This window comes from Myotis daubentonii, chromosome 6 (genome assembly GCF_963259705.1).
Source record: "Myotis daubentonii chromosome 6, mMyoDau2.1, whole genome shotgun sequence".
Lineage (NCBI taxonomy): Eukaryota > Metazoa > Chordata > Mammalia > Chiroptera > Vespertilionidae > Myotis > Myotis daubentonii.
This window is the reverse complement of record NC_081845.1, coordinates 95235684-95258356: the sequence shown is the minus strand read 5'-3', so window position 1 is coordinate 95258356 and position 22673 is coordinate 95235684. Positions and strand designations below refer to the sequence as shown.

At 59.7% G+C, this 22673-nt stretch overlaps 1 protein-coding gene across 1 annotated transcript in view; it reads left to right on the top strand.

Annotated features, from left to right (window-relative positions):
• Positions 1-22673, top strand: part of ITPR3 (inositol 1,4,5-trisphosphate receptor type 3) — a 66534-nt gene that overhangs the window by 5915 nt on the left and 37946 nt on the right. The window contains exons 2-3 of the mRNA XM_059701964.1: positions 11414-11484; positions 21733-21854. Coding sequence (XP_059557947.1) covers positions 11414-11484; positions 21733-21854 — 193 coding nt within the window. The remainder of the gene's footprint in view (positions 1-11413; positions 11485-21732; positions 21855-22673) is intronic.

Here is a 22673-nt window from a genome sequence, read left to right as displayed (position 1 = left end):
GGGAGCAGGGCCACAGAGCAGGGTCTTCAGACAGGGCTGCGCGGCCCTTCACACCAGGGACCGTGGGCACAGAAGTGAGCCTGGGCCTTGACCACACAGGGAGCCAGGGCTGGGGCGCGCAGGGGGAGGGGGGACGGGGGGGGGCACACAGTGCAGAGTGGTTTCCACTTGGGCAGCAGCTGGAGGAACTCCGTGAGGGGCTGTGGGGAGGGGAATGATCGCAGTGGTGGGGGAAGCTGTGTGTGGCTGGCAGGTGGGCAGAGCCAGGAGAGGCGGGGACCCTAAATCTCAGCCTGGGGGCAGCTGCAGGTGCTCAGAGACACCTGTGCACATTTGGTTCGCAAATCACTGCCAGCCAGCCGGCACCCTCCCCCAGCCTGCAGGGAGCCGTGCTCTCCAGGGTGTGGGCCTGGAGGTGGGTGATGGAGGCACAGGAGGGAGAGTCAGTCTGTGATTGGGGCATTCACAGCACTTTCCAGCTGGCTCTGGCGTTGACTGTCACTTTGGCCCTCACGGCCAGCCTGAGGCATGGATATGATTCAGGAAAAGGAGAGAGCTATTGAGAACACCGTATGCCCACATCTTAGACTTAATAATTGTCTACGACTTGGTATATTTTCTGCACCTCCTTTTTACTGAAGTATTTTCTGGGAATACACACATTGTATGTTTTCACCTCTAAATACTTCATTATATATCTCTACGAAGCCCTATCTGGTTTGGCTCAGGGGCTAAAGCATTGCCTCAAGGACTGAAGGGTACTGGGTTCGATTCGATTCCAGTCAAGGGCTTGTACCTTCGTTGCAGGCTCGATCCCTGTGTGGGAGGCAACCAGTGGATGTGTCTCTCACACTGATGTTTCTCTCTTTCTCTCTCTGTCTCTCCTCTCCCTTCCACTCTCTCTAAAAACCAATGGAAAAATATCCTCGGGTGAGGATTAACAAAAAATAAAATAAAAATAACATCCCTGAGAAGTCAGGCTGTGATCCTGTGTTTCCATAATGCTGTGATCACACCAGCTCATAATCCCCCACAGCGTCAGTGCCCAGTCACAGCCAGTTGTGCCCTTGTCCTCTGTGACCACTGGTTTCATTAATTCCGGACCCGATCAGGTACGCGTGTTCATTTAATTCTCATGCCTCTTACAGGCCCCTTCCTCTAAAACAGTGCCCTGCCCCCGCCCTGCCCCACCATGACACTGCGTCCCGGGCAGACCGCGTCACTCTCTGGGTTTGTCAGGGCTGCTCTGCCCAGAGGCTCCGCGGAGGCCTGGAGCGGGGCGGGCTGAGTCCGGTTCCCGGTCATGGAGGGCAGGAGAGAGGCATTGTGTGAGGCCAGGGCTGGCTGGGGCCCCTGGTTGCACCTCTTCTCTGCCTCAGCTTCCCCTCTGCCTCTCCTGCTCCCTGTCCTGCTCCTTGTTGGCCTGACAGTCAAGGGCAGAGAGCCGTGCCAGCAGCTCCATCCCAGCAGCCCCGCCGAGACCCCGGACTCGCCAGAGGCCACCCAGTCTCGAGGGTCAGAAGTGCAGGCCTCGTGCCAGGCAGCGCCTGCGGCCTGGCACTGCCAGGGGCCTTTATTTCTGTTGGGCCAAGGTTAGGCCTTTGCTTCCTCCTTTCCTCACGGGGAACCTTCTGGGGTCTCTGAGCGGCGGCTTTCGGCCTTTCAGGCGTCAGCTCGCTGCAGGGCGAGGCGCCGGTGTTGAACTTGCACATACAGCGTGGAGGCCCGGGTGGCCAGGGTGGGTCCTTGGTCAGAAAGCTGGGAGGTCCAGTGCATGGAAGTCTGCGCAGGGCTGCTGAAGCCAACTTCTTTTCTCTGATGAGCCAGGGACCCCAGCCGTGAAGCTGGGCTCCTGTCCCTACGTCCCTCCCCTTCCCACCGAGTGGGTGTGCCTGGGTGTTTGGAGAAGAGAAGGGGACTCCAAGGGCCCCATCTGCCACCAGCCAATCCCAGTGTCCTGACCGTGCGGAGAGGGTGGTGGCCGGTGCCCTGGGCTGAGGTCAGGAGACTGGGGTCTGGAGCTGGCTGCTCCTCTCACCTGTGTGACGCACCTGCTCAGTGTCATCGTCCCCCAACACCCCCCCCCCCCCCCCGCCATGCCTCAGGTTCTGAGCTGGTTTGGGGACGGGCTGTCTAGAGTCCCTTGGGCATTTGTCCAATCTGTGATTCCTGCTCCAGCGGCTGCTCAGCTGGGGGCCCCTCTGGTCTGATGTCACCCACCCCCCTCCTAGCTCCTCCTCCCTCCTTATCTAATCTTCCAGACAGCACTGGCCCGCCCCAGGTCTTGGCTGCCTTCTGGATCTCAAAGTCCACGCTGGGCAGAATGGGGCCAGCCAGGCCCCTGCACACAGCTACCGTTCGCTCCCTCAGACCAAGGGGCAGACCCCACGGGCAGGCCGGGCACAGCGCCCCCCTCATGCCCTTCTAGAGTAGAGTTGTCCACCAGCTCCTCTGAGGGTCCTCAAGGGGGCGGGTGCGAGGGTGTAGGCCAGGCTGCTGTCCGCGGGCACGTGGCGTGGTGGGTAAGAGCTTCTTGAGGGTAGGGACCACCTGCTCCCAGTGAGGTTTGGTGAGTGGATGGGGCAGTGCCCTCTGCTCTGTGAACGATCCATAAAGTAGAACGTGTTGCTCACATTGGGGGAGCAGCTTTTCAGTGACCGGGGTGGGGGTGCCACCGGCCTTTAGGTGAGGTGGGGGTGGGGGTGGGGGTCTCTACAGGAGCTTAAGCCGGCCTTGAAGATGGCCAGGCAGGACGGGCATCAGCGGAGGTGGGACGGAGAGGTCCGTGGGCTGGCGGAGCCTGGGGGGAGCCTTCCCAGGACCTTGGGCGGAGGGAGGTGCTCTGGAGGGGGTTGAAGTGGGGCCGCCTCCCCCTGGATGGAGAACTCGGCTCCGGTTACAGCGCCAGTTGCACGAGAAGCTGAAGCCGAGCACCTGGGACGAGCGTGAGCGGGGAGCTACTGCCCCGGCACGGGGGCCACCAGGTGGGGAGGGGTCCCCTGGGCGACCCTCTGCAGGCGGCACGGTGCCCACCCAGATCATGGGCGCGCCTGGCCAAGGCCCAGCATCTGGTCTGCGACTTGCAGGTGGTGTGTGTGTGTGTGTGTGTGTGTGTGTGTGACTGTGAGTGTGTGAGTGTGTGTGTGTGTGTGTGTGAGTGTGTGTATGTGAGTGTGTGTGTGAGTGAGTGTGTGTGTGTGAGTGTGTGTGTGTGTGTGTGTGAGTGTGTGTGTGTGAGTGTGTGTGTGTGTGAGAGTGTGTGTGTGTGTGTGAGAGAGAGAGAGTGTGTGTGTGTGTGTGTGTGTGAGTGTGTGTGAGTGGGGGGCGGCATGCTAGGCGACCACAATGCTGCTCCCCGAACCTGGGTCCACCTGGCACAGAAGTCTTGGCCTTGCCCTTCGAGGCTCCCCTTCATCAAAACTTACCCATCTGGCCCTGACCGGTTTGGCTCAGGGGGAGTGTCCTGCGGACTGAAGGGTCCTGGCTTTGATTCTGGTCAAGGGCGCACGCCCGGGTGGCTGGCTCGATCCTCAGTAGGGGACGTGCAGGAGGCAGCCAATCAATGATTCTCTTTCATCATTGATGTTTCTATCTCTCTCTCTCTCCCTCTCCCTTCCTCTCTGAAATCAATAAAAATGTATTTAAAAAAACACACACACAACAAAAAACTTACCAGTCTGGTGTCCTCTGCTCTCGGCTCCCTGAACTGCCCATCTGATAAGGACTTTCCTGCTTACCAGTTAAAGGCTCCATGCAACGCCCCTCCCGCCCACTCCACCCCTGCCCTGATAGCACCTTCCTGGGAAGCCCAGCCCCGAGGCTGCTGGGAGGGATGGAGGGGAGGAGGCCTTGGGCTTGCGGAGGGACGCTTGGGCTCTCTCAGCCTGTTGCAGATGGCTGCCTTCTTGGCCTACAGGCTAGGTTGGGGGTTGCCCTAGCACCAAGTGGGAAATAAAAAGACGAAGGGTGCAAGGTGCCACCCCTAGAGGCCCCTGGGAAGGGGTGCAGACGCAGCCCAAAGTTCCCAGGCGATGTTGATGCTGCTAGCCCCGCCCGGGGAGGACGGGGAGGACGGGGTGTGGAGTGTTGGAGCCCAGGAACCTCTGCAAGCCCCACTACTGACCTTGTTCTCCTGATGCCCAGGGGAGCCCCACATGCTCCTCTGTTCGGTCCCTCATACAGGCCATTCCTGTCCCCTCTGGGCTGTGGGTCTGGGATTCCAACCTCATTTGAAATTCTCCTCTGCCCAGTCACCCCCCGCCCCACCCCTTTCTAAGTGGCCTTTGCTTCGGTGCTGGGCGCTGGGAGGGGCTTCAGAAGCTGTCCCGAGTGGGTGGGGCCGGCGGGTTTGTCCAGGGGATTGCACACAGCCAGCTGGGCACCTGCATTTGCATGGCTTTCCTGCATGTGAGCCACGCAGGGCGTTCCCAGGGGAGGGGGTCCGACATGGGGTGGGGTTCTCCTCTGACAGGGACTTTCTGAGGAGGGGCCTCCACAAGGCCTTGTGCATGTCAGGATGGGGGCTGGGCGCTGCCCCAGCCTCTCCACTGCCCTGTGTGCCACGTCCCAGGACCTGGCCACGGCTCTCTCCCCTCCCCCACCAAAACTTCTCCTCCTAGATAAGGGCTTTGCTAAGAGACGACCAGCTAATCTGATTCACGAATGTCTTACAGGAAATTCTATGAATTATTCAAGGCTCTGCACAGCCCTGCCTGTTCTTTCACACCTTTGACGATTGGCCAAACTCTGACCTCTCCCTTCCCTGAATGCCCATGAAACCCACAGCTGGTGCCACCAGTTGGCACCAATGCATATTCCTTATATCATTAACTTTTCTGAGTATGTGACTGCCTTCCCAACAAGACTTAAACTCCCCGAGGCAGGGACCTTATCTTTCGCTTCTTATGTACTTCCCTCAGCAGCTGGTAAATGAATTAATTTGCTCAATATGGGGTTCCCAGTGCCTGCGCTGTGCCAGGCGGTGGTCTGGGTGCCGGGGACTCAGAGGGAGCAACACAGACACATCCTTGTCCTCATGCACCTTCCATCCCATGAGGTTGGGGTGACAGTACCCAAAATAAATAGTGCAACGTACAGCAGGCCGGGTGCGGTGAGTGCGGTGGAGAACCGCGAGGCAGCGGGTGGAGGGAGCGTGGGAAAGAGCAGTTGACAGTTTCGAAAAGGGGGTTTAGGCAGGGGGTGCAGGGGAGTGGGGTTTGAGCCAAGATCTGAAGGAGGTGAGGGAGGGAGCCCCGAGGGCAGAGGGTACCTGGGGGCAGAGGGGTCGGCGGAGGGAAGAGGCAGTGCCAGATGCCCAGGAAGGTTTGTGGGGCCGGGGAGGGCTGTGGCTGGAGCAGAGGGCGGGGGGTAGAGGGAGGAGATGAAGTCCCAGAGGCGAGGGGTCTTCCAGGCCATTGGTGTTTGGTTTGCGCTCTAAGATGAATGGTTCTAGAGTTCTGAGTAGAGCACTGCCCTGATTTGACTTACCTTTTGTTTTTTATTTTTTTAAAATACATATTTTTATTGATTTCAGAGAGGCGGGGAGAGAGAGATGGAAACATCCATGATGAGAGAGAATCATGGATCGGCGGCCTCCTGCAGGCTCCACGCTGGGGATCGAGCCTGCAACTCCGGGAATCAAACCGTGACCTCCTGGTTCATAGGTCGATGCTCAACCACTGAGCCAGCCGGCCGGGCTCGACTTAATTTGTAAAGATCCCTCAGCCCGGGCCTGGGAGCTCCGTTGGTTAGAGCAGCCTCTGGGTACACCAAGGTTACAGGTTTGATCCTGGTCATGGCACGTGCAAGGATCAACCAGTGAGTGCCTGGGTGAGCGGAACAACAAGTCTGTGTTTCTGTCTCCCCCCAAATCGATAAAGGTGGGGAGAAAGATCCCTCTGCTGCTGTGTGTGGGGGGGGGGGGTAGTGAGGGGACCGGCAGGAGACCGGGGAAGAGGCAGTTACAGAAATCCAGTGCGGGCTGGTGGGGGCCGAATGGGGCGGTGGTGACAGGGGTGAGGGCTGGTGGGGGCGAATGGGGCGGTGGTGACGGGTGAGGGCTGGTGGGGGCGAATGGGGTGGTGGTGACGGGTGAGGGCTGGTGGGGGGCGAATGGGGTGGTGGTGACGGGTGAGGGCTGGTGGGGGCCGAATGGGGCGGTGGTGACAGGGGTGAGGGCTGGTGGGGGCGAATGGGGCGGTGGTGACGGGTGAGGGCTGGTGGGGGCCGAATGGGGCGGTGGTGACAGGGGTGAGGGCTGGTGGGGGCGAATGGGGCGGTGGTGACGGGGTGAGGGCTGGTGGGGGCGAATGGGGCGGTGGTGACGGGTGAGGGCTGGTGGGGGCGAATGGGGTGGTGGTGACGGGTGAGGGCTGGTGGGGGCGAATGGGGCGGTGGTGACAGGGGTGAGGGCTGGTGGGGGCGAATGGGGCGGTGGTGACAGGGGTGAGGGCTGGTGGGGGGCGAATGGGGCGGTGGTGACGGGGTGAGGGCTGGTGGGGGCCGAATGGGGTGGTGGTGACAGGGGTGAGGTCGGTTTCTGCACGTGTCCTGTGGAGCCCTCAGGGTCCCCGACAGAGTGGGTGTGAGGGGTGAGTGGAAGAGGGGAACCAGGACCGGCCAGGGTGTTTGGCCCCAGGAGGGGTGGCCTGGGCGGGGAGGCCTTCGGAGGAGCCCATTTAGGCAGAGACAGACCAGGAGCTCAGTTTTGACCTGGGAGAGGCAGCAGACCTCTGAGCCTGGCCTTCGGGGAGGGGCCGGCGGAGGGGGCGCAGGAGTCATCAGTGAGTGTAAGGGGTGCTTTGAAGCATGAGAGCAGCTGAAGTGACCAAGGGCGTGAGAGCAGATGGAGAAGGGAGGGAGCCAGGGACGGAGCCCCTGCTGGTGGCTGGAGGGGAGAGGGGGGCGGGGGGAGGGAGACAGAGCCGCCCTCTCACTGTGACGCCCATACAGTACCCCGCCCAGTACCTGCTCACATGCTGCCCAGCGGCCTCAGAGCCAGCCCTGCTGCTTGCTGCATTGTGCCCCTCGCCAGATGGTCTAACATCTCCGTGCTCTGGTTTCTTTGCCTGCGAAATGCAAATAACAGCAAAGCCGATTTAGAACATTAAGAAACAATATATGAAAACATCGGGAATAAAACCCTGCTGGCGATTATTGTTACTGTGGACCACACTGCAAAGTGCTGGCGATGCCCCAGGGGACAGCACTGGGTCCTGTCTTCAGGGAATCAGCGTGGACACAGGAAGTAGCTGCCATAGAAAGAGACACGCAGCAGGAGCGGCCAGGACCGGGCGCTGTGGGGACACTGGGAAGGGAGGCCCAGAGGGAGGAGGCACTGGCCAAGGACTCTTCACAGGGTAGGTGAAGAGGGCTGAGTGTGGGAGAGTGAGCAGAGCTCTGCACGCCCGGGGCGTGGAGGGAGCCAGGGTGGGCTGGGGTCAAGGGCAGTGCAGGCTGCCATGACCATCTCCGTAGAGATGAGAGCTCCAGGGACTGTGGGATCAACTGGAGGTTTACTAGTAGCAGAGCTGGAGCAAGGAAGTTGTGAGGTTAGCTAGGGAGGTCAGATCAAAAAAGGCCTTGTTAGCCAAACTAAGGAGGGGAGGAGCAGAAGGAGGCTTTAGAATCAGCTGTATGACTTCAGGAAAATTATTTAACTTTTTTTTTTTAACATGAAAAATTCACTCTTGCTCTGGCCGGCGTTAGTGGTTAGTGTGTCGACCTGAGCACTGAAGGGTCACAGGTTCAATTCCCGGTCAAGGGCATGTCCCTGGGCTGCAGATTTGTTCTCCCGCCCCCGTTGGGCACTTGCAGGAGGCAACCAATTAATGTGACTCTCTGACATCAATGTTTCTTTCTCTCTCTCTCTCTCTCTCTCCCTCCCTCCCTTCCGTCTCTCCCTTCCTCCCTCCCTCCCTCCCTCTCTTTTCTTCTCTCCCTCCTTTCTTCCCTCCCTTCCACTCTCTCTAAAAGTCAATGGAAAAAATATCCTTGGGTGAGGATCAACTACAACAAAAAATTCACTCTTTTATTTTGGAAAAAAAATTAGGCTAACAGAAGACTAAAGGTAAATTTCGTAAACATTATCCAGACAAATTAACAAGATTTGTAGTATCTGTTTCTGGCACTAATATACACAAAAGGTTATACCTTGCCGATTGCATATTTAACTTCCAAACCCAGTTTTCTCATATGTAAAATGGTACCAGTGACTAGTCCTTGTGGGGAAGTGGGTGAGAATTCAGAAGTAAGAATCGTGAAGTGCTGAGATACAGTTGGTCTCTGAAATGGTGGGTTATCATCATTGCTTTACTCTAGAGCAGTGGTCCTCAACCTTCCTAATGCCGCAACCCTTTAATACAGTTCCTCATGTTGTGGTGACCCCCAACCATAAAATTATTTTCGTTGCTACTTCATAACTGTAATGTTGCTACTGTTATGAATCGTCATGTAAATATCTGATATGCAGCATGTATTTTCATTGTTACAAATTGAACATAATTAAAGCATAGTGATTAATCACAAAAACAATATGTAATTATATATGTGTTTTCCAATGGTCTTAGGCGACCCCTGTGAAAGGGTCATTTGACCCCCAAAGGGGTCACGACCCACAGGTTGAGAACCGCTGCTCTAGAGGTTGGGGTGGCTTTGAAGACTTTTAAATATAGGAATGAATGGATGGATGGGTGTGGGTGGGTGGGTGGATGGATGGATGAATGGATGGGTGATGGGTGATGGGTGGTGGGTGGATGGATGGATGGATGGGTGGGTGGTGGGTGGTGGATGGATGGATTGATGGATGGATGGATGGGTGGGTGGATGGGTGGGTGGGTAAATGGGTGGATGGGTGGGTGGGTGGTGGATGGATGGTGGGTGGGTGGATGGATGGGTGGATGAGTGGGTGGATGGATGGGTTGATGAGTGGGTGGATGGATGGATGGGTGGATGGTAGGTGGATGGTGGTAGGTGGGTGGATGGGTGGGTAAATGGGTGGATGGGTGGGTGGGTGGGTGGTGGATGGATGGTGGGTGGGTGGATGGATGGGTGGATGAGTGGATGGATGGATGGATGGGTGGTGGGTGGATGGATGGATGGTGGATGGATGGGTGGGATGGATGGATGGTGGATGGATGGGTGGGATGGATGGATGGATGGACGGTGGGTGGATGAGTGGGTGGATGGATGGATGGACGGTGGGTGGATGGATGGGTGGGATGGATGGATGCATGGACGGTGGGTGGATGAGTGGGTGGATGGATGGATGGACGGTGGGTGGATGAGTGGGTGGATGGATGGATGGACGGTGGGTGGATGGATGGGTGGGATGGATGGATGCATGGAAGGTGGGTGGATGAGTGGGTGGATGGATGGATGGACGGTGGGTGGATGAGTGGGTGGATGGATGGATGGATGGTGGGTGGATGGATGGATGGTGGGTGGGTGGATGGATGGATGGTGGGTGGGTGGATGGATGGGTGGGATGGACGGACGGTGGGTGGGTGGATGGATGGATGGTGGGTGGGTGGATGGATGGGTGGGATGGATGGATGGTGGGTGGGTGGATGGATGGTGGGTGGGTGGATGAGTGGGTGGATGGATGGATGGATGGTGGGTGGATGGATGGATGGTGGGTGGGTGGATGGATGGATGGTGGGTGGGTGGATGAGTGGGTGGATGGATGGATGGATTGATGGATGGATGGATGGGTGGGTGGATGGGTGGGTGGGTAAATGGGTGGATGGGTGGGTGGGTGGTGGATGGATGGTGGGTGGGTGGATGGATGGGTGGATGAGTGGGTGGATGGATGGGTTGATGAGTGGGTGGATGGATGGATGGGTGGATGGTAGGTGGATGGTGGTAGGTGGGTGGATGGGTGGGTAAATGGGTGGATGGGTGGGTGGGTGGGTGGTGGATGGATGGTGGGTGGGTGGATGGATGGGTGGATGAGTGGATGGATGGATGGATGGGTGGTGGGTGGATGGATGGATGGTGGATGGATGGGTGGGATGGATGGATGGTGGATGGATGGGTGGGATGGATGGATGGATGGACGGTGGGTGGATGAGTGGGTGGATGGATGGATGGACGGTGGGTGGATGGATGGGTGGGATGGATGGATGCATGGACGGTGGGTGGATGAGTGGGTGGATGGATGGATGGACGGTGGGTGGATGAGTGGGTGGATGGATGGATGGACGGTGGGTGGATGGATGGGTGGGATGGATGGATGCATGGAAGGTGGGTGGATGAGTGGGTGGATGGATGGATGGACGGTGGGTGGATGAGTGGGTGGATGGATGGATGGATGGTGGGTGGATGGATGGATGGTGGGTGGGTGGATGGATGGATGGTGGGTGGGTGGATGGATGGGTGGGATGGACGGACGGTGGGTGGGTGGATGGATGGATGGTGGGTGGGTGGATGGATGGGTGGGATGGATGGATGGTGGGTGGGTGGATGAGTGGGTGGATGGATGGTGGGTGGATGGATGGATGGTGGGTGGGTGGATGGATGGATGGTGGGTGGGTGGATGAGTGGGTGGATGGATGGATGGATGGTGGGTGGATGAGTGGGTGGATGGATGGATGGTGGGTGGGTGGATGGATGGATGGTGGGTGGGTGGATGGATGGATGGTGGGTGGGTGGATGGATGGATGGATGGTGGGTGGATGGATGGATGGTGGGTGGGTGGATGGATGGATGGTGGGTGGGTGGATGGATGGGTGGGATGGATGGACGGTGGGTGGATGGATGGATGGTGGTGGGTGGATGTCCTCCAGAGATTTAGGATTAACCCAGCCATGGCTGTAAGGGGGAACTTTAGCCCACGGTGGCCAAAGAGGAGGGGATGAAATGGGCCGGACTGAGGTTGGAAGGTGCACGATGTATTTATTGTTCTGTCTGTGAGGCCCGAAGGCTTGTTCCTTTAGTTTGGTGCCTCATGAGCTTCTCTGTGCGTCTGTCTCCAGTCTCTCTCGGCCTCTGTTCTTACCCTGTGTGTCTCTTTGACTCTTGTTGTCCTTTCCATCTCTCTCCCTCCCTTGCTCTCTCTCTCTCTCCCTTGCTCTTTGTTTCTCTTGCTGAGCTTGTCTTTCTTGCTTCCTCTCTCTCTCCCTTCTCATCACCCACTGCCCTTTCAGTTCTGTGACAGGAGTTACAGCCACGGTGTGTGACAGCCCACGCTCCAGTGGGGGCAGGGGGGTATATCTTTGTGCTTTTCTTGGGGGCTCCCCCATCTCCACTCCAAGAGATTTTGCCTTTCACCAGGAAAGGGGATGACTCGATGGTGAGGGTTGTCAGTGCTGCGGGTTCATTGGAGGCCTCCCTGGTGTCTGGACTCCCCTGCCCGAGGGAGGGTGGGGAGATGGGTCTCTCTCTCCTCCCGCTGACCCAGCTGCCTTGTCCCCAGGCTGGTGGATGACCGCTGTGTGGTGGAGCCTGCGGCGGGGGACCTGGACAACCCCCCCAAGAAGTTCCGAGGTAAGACCTCCACTCGCACTGCCAGCTCCCCTCCCAGGCTGCTGAGTCCTGGACCCGGGACGGAGTCTTTCAGCCCGTTCGGTCCCAGAGCCTGCGGGTCAGCCAAGGCTGCTGGGAGCTGGAGCCCTCCCACTGCCGAGTGCAGAGCCCCCTGGCTCAGACCTTCGGTCTCTGCCGTTCCCCGGGCCACGCCCCCCTCTCAGGGGCACTCCCACTCCTGGCCCGGCTCCCCATCGGCCACAGGGCTTTCTTTGTCTGTGACTGCGCGTTTTTGGGGGAACTGGGGAGGAAAAGAGAATTTCCCAGGCGCCAGGAGGCCCAGGGTGAGAGCCCTTCCCTGTGCCGAGTCTCTTCGCATGGGACCTGGTGGGCTCCAGGCCCTCCTGCCTGGGCTGTGTCCTCGGCCCTGTGCTCCCCGAGGACGCCTGCCCTCGGGAGCTGGGGGAGCCCAGACCTGGCTCTGCTGACTCACCCTGGGCAAGTGCCTTCCCTCTCGGCCTCCGTGTCCCTGTGGTCGTGGTCGGAGGGCACCTCGGCTCCGCCCCGAAGGCCGCAGGGCCCTGGTGAGGAGGGAAGATGTCCAGCTGTCACTGCGCCAGCGGGGACGTGTTATTGTGATTACCTGTGAGGCTGAGCCAGCCAGACGGCTCCCGGCTCCCGGCTCCTGGGCGGGGCAGGGCGGGCGCAGGCAGGAACACGCCTGGCCAGGCCGCTGCCCCTCTCTGCCCACGAGCTGCCCCTCCCGGGGAGATGAGCTCAGTTGTCCCGGAGAGGGGTGCTGGGAGGGGAGCGGGATTTAAGGTGGCCCTGTGGCAGCCGTGCCTGCCTGCCTGGGCCTTGCCATCCATGGAGTGCAGAGAAGGGGGGTTCCTCCCCGCCCGCGGAGGCCCCCACGTGTACTGCTGAGCTCCTGCTTCCGTCATGGGCCCGAGTGGGGGCTTTGCTTGGGAGTCTTAGGGGACTGGGTCCGTGGGAGCGGCCTGTGCACTGGACGTGCCTCACCACCACAGACCCCTGTGCCCGCACCCTCGCTCATGCCCTTCCCCTGGGCTCTTATCCCTTCCAGCCTCCTGCTGTTCCTCGCAGGTATCAGCCACGCCCCCACCTCTGCGCCTTTGCACCTGCTGTTCCCTCTGCCGCAAGGTTCTTACCCAGAATCCACACGGCTCACGCTCTGCGCGGCTGCAGGTCTCATATCCTCGGTGGGACAGTCTCTGACCTCCCGCAGTCTCCCTTCCCTGCTTTCTTTTCTCCGTAGCATGCATCTGACCTACTACTCCGTGTGTCAATCATTCAGGCACCGGCCGCTCCTGCCCTGCCGCCCCTCTCAGGCCTGGCCGCTCTGGGTCTTGTTGGCGAGGCCCGCCGGAGTCCCGGGTTGAGCCCAGCCTCGAGGGCCCTGGGCCCGGGTGCTGGGGGCTTTGGGGGTTGGTGCAGGCCTCCTGCGTGAGGGGCAGCTCAGCACGCCTGCCCTGGGTCCCTGGGTGCTGAGTGGGGAGGGAAAGGAACGCGGTCGCTCCTCAGCCCGAATCAGGAGGGCTTTGAAGCCACTGCAGGAGGGCGGACTTCCTCTCCAGCCGAGGCACTTAGGCAAATGCCGGGCAGAACTCAGTAGGAGAGAGAGTGGTGAGGATCCCAGTGGTGAGGGGTTTAGGCAAATGCCGGGCAGAACTCAGTAGGAGAGAGAGTGGTGAGGGTCCCAGGTGGCTGTGCAGGCCAGAGGGGGCCTGGAGGGAGAGGAGAAGGTGTACGCGCCAGCCTGGTGCTGGGACGGGCGCTGACGGAGTGGGTGTGGCAGAGAAGATTTGCCTGTTCCAGTGGACAGAGTGGGGCCACTTAGCAGAACAAATGCTCCTTTGACTCCCTGCCCTCCTCCCCTCTCTCCTTCCTGCTCCTCCCCTCTCTTCCTCCCCCTTTTCCCCAGGCCTGTGTGCAGGCCCTCCCCAGGGTCCCGGGCTGCGGGCTGCGGGCTGCCGCCTCAGTGCGCCCAGCCAGCTCCCTGGGATGGACTAGGGGACTCATCCTCCCACCCCCTGCGCCCCAGGTCCCGGCCTGTGGTGTCGCGGGGAGGTAGGCAGAGGTCCCTCGTGGCTGCGGGTCCAAGGTGGAGCCTTAGAGCTTAGGCAGGAGAAGGACTCCAGCTCCTCAGGTTTGAGGCTGAAACCCAGAGAAGAGACGCGTGGAGCTGGGCCTCCAACCCAGAGCCTGGCTGTCTGTCCCCCGACCCCGGCAAATGCCCTGGCCCTGGGGGGTCCCAGCGAGGGCCTGGGGCTGTGGCTGGAGGTGGGCAGGGTGGCTGTGTCCCAAGGCCACCCTGGGACTGCGGGCTCTCCCTCCAGAGCCCAATCCCTCCACCTGCTGCTGGAGACCCCAGGCTGGGCCGGCCTAGCCCCCGAGGCCCCCACCCGGGCTCCATCAGCGCCTGATGCGCCTTGTTTGTGGGTTCAGCGCGAGCATCTTCCCGAGCCATGCCGTGCCCCAGCATGTTCTGTGAATTCTTTCCAGAGTCTGCAGGGCCCTGGGAGGCCGGGTGCTGCTGCCCAGTGTGCAGGGCGCCCCATGCCGCTGCTGTGCTCCAGGCCTTGGGGTTGTGGCTGCTCCCTCCCCGAGCCCTTTCTGTCCTCCTGCATGCTGGGGCCCCGTGACCCTCACCCCCACCGCCCCACCTCGGGGAAGCCCAGCGCTCACAGCCCCGGCTACAGGGAGCCCAGGAAGGTGTGCAGGGGGCACTGACCCTCCGCACTGCTGGGGGCAGGTGCTGGGGAGGGTGATGAGGTGCTGGCAGGCTGGGTTCCCCTCCCCCAGCCTATACCTCTGCTCGACCTTCCATTTTCCAAGCCCAGTTCATTGTTCTTTTTATTATTATTAAGACATCAGCTCTACACAAGAGCACACACCCATGTACCCACTGCTGTGCTCTGCCAGATCTTTCCACCAGGTTGACTTCAGATCTTCTCATCTTTAAAGAGACAGCTCTTGTGCCTGTGGCAGAAGCCCCCCCCCTCCCCCGCCACTCCCGCCCCCCCTTGGGCAAATAGAAACTGGCGTGCGTCATTGGGGCCTGCGTCCTGCTGCGGACACCTAGCTGTACCCAGGAATGAGGCAGGGATTGCGTCCCGCTTTAACTAGTACCCCGTCTTTAAAGGTAGCTTCCCCGCACACCTGCTCTCTCCGTCTGCACTGTTTTTGAGATTTATCCGTGATGACGCCTGTGGCTCGAGCTCCTCTGTTTAATTGCTGTGTAATCATGCTCCGCTGGAGAGCCACTGCAAGCCACTTACGGTCTCCTGTCGACGCCACTTAGCTCATCCCCATTGTGGCAGCTGCCAGCGCCGCTGCGGCGAGCGAGTGCTTGCGCACATGGCCTTGGGCTCAGGAGCCAGGGTCTCTGGCGTGTCCCCAGGAGGGGGTCCTGTGTGGAGGAAAGGCCCTGCTGCCCTCCTGGGCTGTGTCTGTTCACCCCCTCGCCTGCGCACACCCCCTTACCCCAGGGCCTGTGGGTGCGCCCTCACTCCACCCCGGCCTTGCTCCCTTGGTGGTGTCTGGCTGAGTGTGGGTGTCACTGGGGCTTAATTTGTGTTCCTCTGACTACTAGTGAGATTCAGCATCTTTTCATACGTGGATTTGCCACTTAAAAATTTGTTCTTAAGTTTTTTCTTTTTGTAAAAGTAATACAGTCCAGTTGGCTTATTGGTTGAGCGTCGACCTATGATCCAGGAGGTCACAGGTTCAATTCCGAGCCAAAGCACATGCCCGGGTTGCCAGCTCGGTCCCCAGCAGGAAGCTGGTGAAATCAATGAAAACATATTTTATTTTATTTTTTTAAAATATATTTTATTGATTTCTTACAGAGAGAAAGGGAGAGAGAGAGAGAGAGAGAGTGTTAGACACATCGATGAGAGAGAAACATCGATCAGCTGCCTCCTGCACACCCCCCACTGGGGATGTGAGCAACCCAGGTACATGCCCTTGACCGGAATTGAACCTGGGACCTTTCAGTCCGCAGGCTGACGCTCTATCCACTGAGCCAAACCAGTTTTGGCTGAACATATTTTAAAAAAAGTGATGCAAAGGCGAGCTCCAGGATCAGATGGAGGCAGTGCCCCACCCCCATCCTCACTTGCCTCTGCTGCCCCATCCCCTCCCCAGCCCTTCTCCAGGGACAACGCGTTAGAAATCTGGCGAGCTAATTTACTCATCCAGGTAAAACCTCGAAGCATCGTGCAGATATACTCAGAGAGCCTCCCCCCACGACTCCCCCTTCTGGTAGCCCCTCCCTTAGCTTCTCCTGGTCCTAGTGGTCCTTCATGCAGATACAGACATGTGTTGACATGACTGCTCTTCCCTTACAGAGGTAGCATCCTGTGCACCCTGTGCTAGGCTTTGCTGTTTTGACTTCATACAGCTTGCTGTGGAGCGATTCGACTGGAGATGTTTCCATGTTTGCATATAGAAGTTCTGAACTCTCTTCCTCTATCCCCATCCTATAGAATAAAAGGCCAGCGACCATAACGACCAGAACTACTGCTCGACCAGTCGCTATGAGGTGCATTGACCACCTCTCGGTCCCTCCCCTCTGGCCCACAGGCTCCGCTCACGGCATGGCGAACGGGAACCACGGGGAACTGAGTGGGTGGCGGCGGGGGGGACTGGGGACTGGCGAGCAGGTGGAAGATGGCCCCGATCGCAGGCTAGGCCTAGGGACCCTACCTGTGCACGATTTTGTGCACTGGGCCTCTAGTCTATAATAATAAAAGCATAATATGCTAATTAGACCAGGCGTCCTTCCGGATGTCTTTCCGGACGACCTTCCAGATGAAGCCGGGGCTGCAGCCGTGGGATCGAGGCAGCTGTGGTGGCTGCGAAGGCCTACTCTCGCATGAATTTTGTGCATCGGGCCTCTAGTTAAATAATAACTCCCCATCTGCTGCTCCCACCCCCACCCCAGCACCCACCATTCTATTTTTCATCTTTATGAATTAAAAAAAAATACTTTTATTGATTTCAGAGAGGAAGGAAGAGGGAGTGAGAGATAGAAACACCAATGATGAGAGAGAATCATTGGTCAGCTGCCTCCTGCACGCCCCACACTGGGGATCAAGCCCGCAACCTGGGCATGTGCCCTGACGGGGAATCAAACCTTGACTTCCTGGTTCACAGGTTGATGCTCAACCACTGAGCCATGCCAGCTGGGCTCATCTCCATGAATCTAACTATTCTAAGTACCCCTGTGAGTGCACTCAGGCAGTACTTGTCCTTCCGTGACTGGTCTGTCACTCGCATGGTGGGTGTACGCGCTCTGTAGCCGTGTCTGTGTTTCCACCCTCCCAGCCACGGGCATTGGCTCTGTTGTACTGTTAACCAGTCCCTCTGATGGACACTGGGCTGTGGCTAATCTTTTTTTTAATCCTCCCCTGAGGATGTGTTTTTATGGATTTTAGAGAGAGAGGAAGGGAGGAGACATGTCGATGTGAGAGAGAAACGTTCTTCCGTTGCCTCCCGTACGGCCCAGCAACCTTTTGGTGTTTGGAGCGGACAACGCTCCAACCCACGGAGCCACCGGCCAGGGCCTGGTGCTGATGTGTGCCACTCCGGCCAGTGCTGGGCGAGGGCCCTGTCCCCGTCACTCTGTACAAATGCAGGTGTGCCCTTAGGACAAGTGACGGGCGGTGAGACGGCGAGTCAGCGGGGGCCGGCCTGTGCTGCAGAGCGGGGTGCCAGCTGCCCGCTCTGGGGTCGCACGGGGCCGCCCAGTTTGCGCTCGGGCAGCGCGGCAGGAGGAAGCAGGCCCCTGAGCTCTGGCCTCTCCTTCTGCCAGCTCCTCCCAGGTCTCCGCAGGCGAGGCTGGCTCCAGAATGGAGCTGCCCTGGCCCAGCCCTCCCCTCCTCTCTCCGTCCTCCCGACAGCGCCCTGCGCTGTTGTAGCTTCTCCCCTGTCCCCCCGTAGACCCGAGCATCACAGCTGCACCTGCTCCTTCTGCCCCTGCGGCTCGCTGCCCCGTCACTGCCGGGCAGGTCAGTGTGCAGCGTCGAGACGGGATACGCTTCCCATTCTCTTCTGTGACCACCGGAGTCTGGGGGTTTTCTGTAGGTTGGATCTAAATGGTGAAAAAAAATTAAACGCCACTGTTTGCATGGTTTGTACAGAACTTGCACATTATTGTGACTGGAGAGCTTTATTCCCTGTGCGATGTTTTGGTCTTGAAAGTCCCCACTGGTGCTTTTCAAACTTTTCTGAACATTGACCCATTTGGGGAGTGTGTGTGTGTGAGTGTGTGTGTGTGAGTGTGTGTGTGAGTGTGTGTGTGTGAGTGTGTGTATTTATGTGTGTGTGAGTGTGTGTATGTGTGTGAGTCTGTGAGTGTGTGTGAGTGTGTGTATATGTGTATGTGTGTGTGTGAGTGTGTGTGAGTGTGTGTATGTGTGTGAGTCTGTGAGTGTGAGTGTGTGTGTGAGTGTGAGTGTGTGTATATGTGTATGTGTGTGTGAGTGTGTGTGAGTGTGTGTGTGCCTTTAAAATGCACATTCCAGGCCTCACCCAGACCTGCCGAGATCTGTGGGGGACCGGAGAGCCCCCTGGTGATGTAGGCAGTGGCAGTGGCTTTGGGGTGTTACACACCGCAGTTAGTTTCAGGGAAGGACGGTTGATTTTTTTTAGTCAACGAAGACCTTGCTGCCTGCAGCCTCACGGGTCTGGGGCCCCCTCACCCACAGGTACACGCCCCCCAGCACACACAGCCCTCCCTGTGGGAGCCCCTGGATCGGGACTCTCCTGCCCTGACGCTGCTGCTCCTGTGTGGCTCAGCCTGTGGCTGCCCGACCCCCCTCTGCCCCGCAGTTTGGCGAGAAGGAAGGCGCCGGCTCCGCTGGGTTCTGACAGCGCGGCCTTTGGGCAAAGAGCTTGGCCCAGGAAGAGCACGGGGAGGTGCCTGGGCCCCAGACATGTCAGGGGCTCTGAGCACTTGCTCGCTCAGCAGGCACGTCCTGCAGGCTGTGGGCAGCCCTGAGGGAGGGTCCGTTAAAAATTCTTATTTAGAGAGGGGAGGGGAGGGGAGAGGAGGGAGGGAGGGAGAGAGAGAGAGATGTGAGAGAGAAACATCGAGTGGTTGCCTCCCACAAGTGCCCGACCACGTCCTGAACGGGAAACCCGGGCATGTGCCCTGACCAGGAATCAAAGCTGCCGCCTTTGGTGTACGGGACGAGGCCCCAGCCACCCGAGCCACACCGGCCAGGGTGCTGTGCCACGTGGTAGAGTTTCTGTTCCCTGCGGGATCCTCTTCTACTGACTGGAGCGGAGCGGGCATTTCCGGCTTAGAGGGTCTGTCTGACGTCTCCTCAGGTTTGGTCCTGGTGTCTGCTTGGTTCTCTCCCGTGGCATCTAGTTCCTAGGAGCTCCTGGTGACCTCTGAGTGCCTGCTGGCTCATTGCATTAGAAGAGCTGGGTCTGCTGGTGGCAGAGCAGGAGGGAGCACCCTCCTCGGCTGCTGGGAGGGCCTGTTCCGGGGCCTGGCTCGGGTTCCTGCCCCTGTGAGGTGAAGGGTCCTGATGAAAGTTCCGCCTCTGCAGCCAGCACAGGCCTCCGGGGGAGAGGGGCTTGGCTGTTTCTGTCTCCCTGGCTTCCTTTCGATCTGTCTGCGGAGGATCCGCGCGGTCTCTCGGTTCTTTAAGTCTTAAAATAACGTCCCTTTGAAAAATTCGGTTGCTGAGGTTTCTGCTTGGGCTGCTCTGTAGTGGAGTGTGACCACGGCACAGCCCGGGGCCCAGAGCCTGCCCTCGCCGGGACAGGAGTCCCAGGGGAGCCGGTGGCCTGGACTGGAGTGGGGGGAGGTGGCCGTGGGTGACCAAGGAGCTCAGCTGGCCCAGGCCCGTGGCCGCCGGCCTCGCTGCCGCTCTGGCTCCGGGCTCCTGGGTCTCAGGGCCCGATCGCCCTCCTGTCTCAGCTCGCGGGCCTGCGTGTGACTGGTCACTCCGCCTCCACGTTCCCTCGCCTTCCTTGCCACGCCTCATCCCTTTCCTCCTTCGAGGCTAAGTTCAAGCCCCTCATCTCACATGAGGGAGTCGTTCTAGATTCATGTGTTCATGTGGCAGACAGTCCAGTCCCGGAGCCCTGGTCTAGGGGCTGGGGACACGGCCATGAGCCCCACGCGGCCCTGCCTGCAGAGCTGGTGAGGGCAGCGAAGCAAGCCAGCGGCCTGGCAGGCCCACGGACCCTTTAGTGTTGGGAAGTGGAATCCAAAAACAGTGCAGTTGACCCATATCCATATTTATATAACACACAGTGGGGAGGGGACCAGGTCCGAGGGAGCCTGGAGCTGGCGGAGGTGGTGAGGCCAGTATCATGCTCTAAGTGTGACAACAAAGAAATAAAAGGAAAGCAGCATATGACACAGCCTCTCTCTCTCTCTCTACATATATATATATATATATATATATGTGTGTGTGTGTGTGTGTAAATGTGTGTGTAATAAAATAATAAGACAACATGCGCTTCAGAAGTACACGTTGGGCCAAGCCAGAGGCCCAGGGAGCAGCCTGCCGGCCTCCGAGGCAGGAGCTGGCCGGCACCAGGTGCTTGGCGGGGCCGCGAGGGACGGCTTTTCTGAAAGAGCAGAAACTCCCCGGGAAAGTTTGAACAGTACAGAGGACAGTGTCCCCCAGTGCACACCGGCGTTGCACCCCTGCGAAGTCGGTGTGTCCTAGACCCGTGCAGACAGGACTGTCTGTGCCCCTCCGCCCCGAGCAGGCCACGGCTGTCCACCCGCACGCGTGCGGCCGGCGTCGCGCTGGACAGTCCTGTGCTGCCGGGGCCAGTGCCTCTGTCCTGCCCTCTAAATGTCAGCTGTGACCTCCATCAGAATCCCCCCCCATTTCCAAAACTCCCCCTGGAGTGACCCCACTTCCCCGACTCCTGCGGGGAGCCAGTGGCTCTACCCAGGCCGTGTGGCCGCTGCAGGGCCCTGGGAGTCCATCAGCCTGAAGAAGCAGGACTTCCGGAGGGGTGAGCAGAACCCCCTGAAGACTCACTCTCCTTAACAAACTGAGCGTGTTTCTGGAAGCGACGCCCACTGGTGCTGGCGGTGCCAAGGTGGGCTGGGCAGGGCAGCCCTGGCTCCACCGCTCACGGAATGCCATTCCCCTCCCTTCAAGGACGTCCTGCCTCTCTGAACTCGGGCTCACCCGGTTTCTCCCGATGGTACCAGAGGCCCCTGCCTGCTCCCGGGCTAGTTTCACTTTTAGTTCAGGGGCTGGATGGCCAGCTTTTACCAGAGCAGGGCCGTGGCCTTTCTTGGAGGGAGGAGAGGGGCTGAAGGAGAGGGCTTCTGTCTCTGATCTGCTCCCCCAGCGGCCCCTCCCAGGGCCCGGCACCCATCTTTCTGGCGTGTTCCGTGCTCCCAGAGCACGAGGCGGCTCTCAGAGGCCGGGAGCCCACCCGGCCCAGGTGTGAGTCCCTCCGGCGATGGGGAGCTCACTGCCTCACCGCAGCCCCTGCTCTTGTCCGAGAGGCCGAGGCTCTGGTGCCAGCATCTCACCAGGACCCGCTCCCCCTCCTGCCACACCTAGAACAGGAGCTCCCAGCTCATGCCTCCTTTATACGCAGAGGCTGACACCCTTCGGAGTTTGGGCTTATGAAGCTCATGAGTGTTTTGTGTGTCTCCCCAAATAAAAATTGTAATAGTGACTTTGTCCCTGGGACTTTGATCGGCCCTGTCTTCGGTCAGGTGCCCTCTGGTGGGACAATTCCCGCGGAGAGGTCTCAGAGAGCAGGGGAGCCTCCTCACACCGGCGGGGAGAGGGAGGAGGGTGGTTTCAGGGGAAGAGGAGCCTCGGCCTGGTCCCACCGGGAGCGGGGAGTGGCCGGCACAGCCTCCGGGAGGCTGCGGTCCCTGGGGCCGGAGGAGGCAACCTCGCAGCCCTCCGTGGGCAGGATGGCAGTTGGCCAGGAAGGATGCAGGTGTCAGCTGCCGGCAGCCAATGTCCGCAGAAGCCGGGCACAGGCAGGGCCAGGGGTGGGGCCAGGAGCCTCTGAAAGTCTCCCTGGGGCGGGCACGTGTCCCCTCAGCTGAGGTCCTGCTCTCAAACCTGCGTCTCGGACTCTCCACTCCACCCAGTCCGGGATGCTCCACGCCCGGGCCTCCTCCTCTGCCTGTCCCCGGGGCCCAGTGGGATTGGAGGGCAGGGCGCCGGCTGGGGTTTGGCGCCGGGAGGCCCTGAGCCCCCCATGAACCCGTGTTCTTCCCGCCCACCGCAGACTGCCTCTTCAAGGTGTGCCCCATGAACCGCTACTCGGCCCAGAAGCAGTACTGGAAGGCCAAGCAGACCAAGCAGGACAAGGAGAAGATCTCCGACGTGGTGCTGCTGCAGAAGCTGCAGGTGTGTGCGCAGGCGTGCGCCGTGTGTGTGCACCGTGTGCGCACAGGTGTGCACTGTGTGTGCGTTAGCACGCAGGCCCACTGCTCGCCAGAGCCGACGGGCCCCGTGGGGAGTCCAGTGGCTTTAAAACCCCATATGCAGAGGTTGGCGTTCGCTGCTGTGGAGGAGGTGAGGTGGGGGGAGAAGTGTCCTCCAGCAGCCCGCTCGGCTGCATGACCCCTTGGTGCCCCTTGGAAGAAGGTGCACGGCACTATGCCAGGGCACGTGGCTCAGTGAGCGGAGGGCGGGCTGGGGTTCAGCTCCCACCAGCCCTTCAGCTGGACCCCACGGTGCCGTGAACAACCCTCCCAGCTGCCCACGGGGTCCCCACTGGCTCCAGGAACCGCATTTGAGAACTAGTCGTAACTTCTCCCTTGTTTTGTAGAGTTGGGGCCTGGGCCCCGAGAGGGGGCTGGGCTGTCTGGGGTCACTCTGTGGTTTGCCGTGGGGCCTGGACACGGACGGTGCATGGTGCGAGGCCTGGTGGTGGCTCATGGCCTGTTGGGGGCAGTGGAGTTCACATGCAGGGGAGAGCAGAGGGCTTGTCTGGGCCAGGCCTGTCTGCAGCCTGCTTCCAGCCCGCCCTTGGCCCTGGTGCCCCACCCCACGCAGGCCTTGCCTCTCTGAGTCCCTTGCTCTGAGGAGTGGGTGTCGGGTGGGGGAAGGGTGGCCCCACCCCAGCTGTGAACTGGGCTTGGGGAGGGGCTGAGCTCTGTTATAAATGCCCCATCGCACTTGCTGAGCTGGGGGCGCTCACAGGCTTCCTCCCTGCCGGACCCA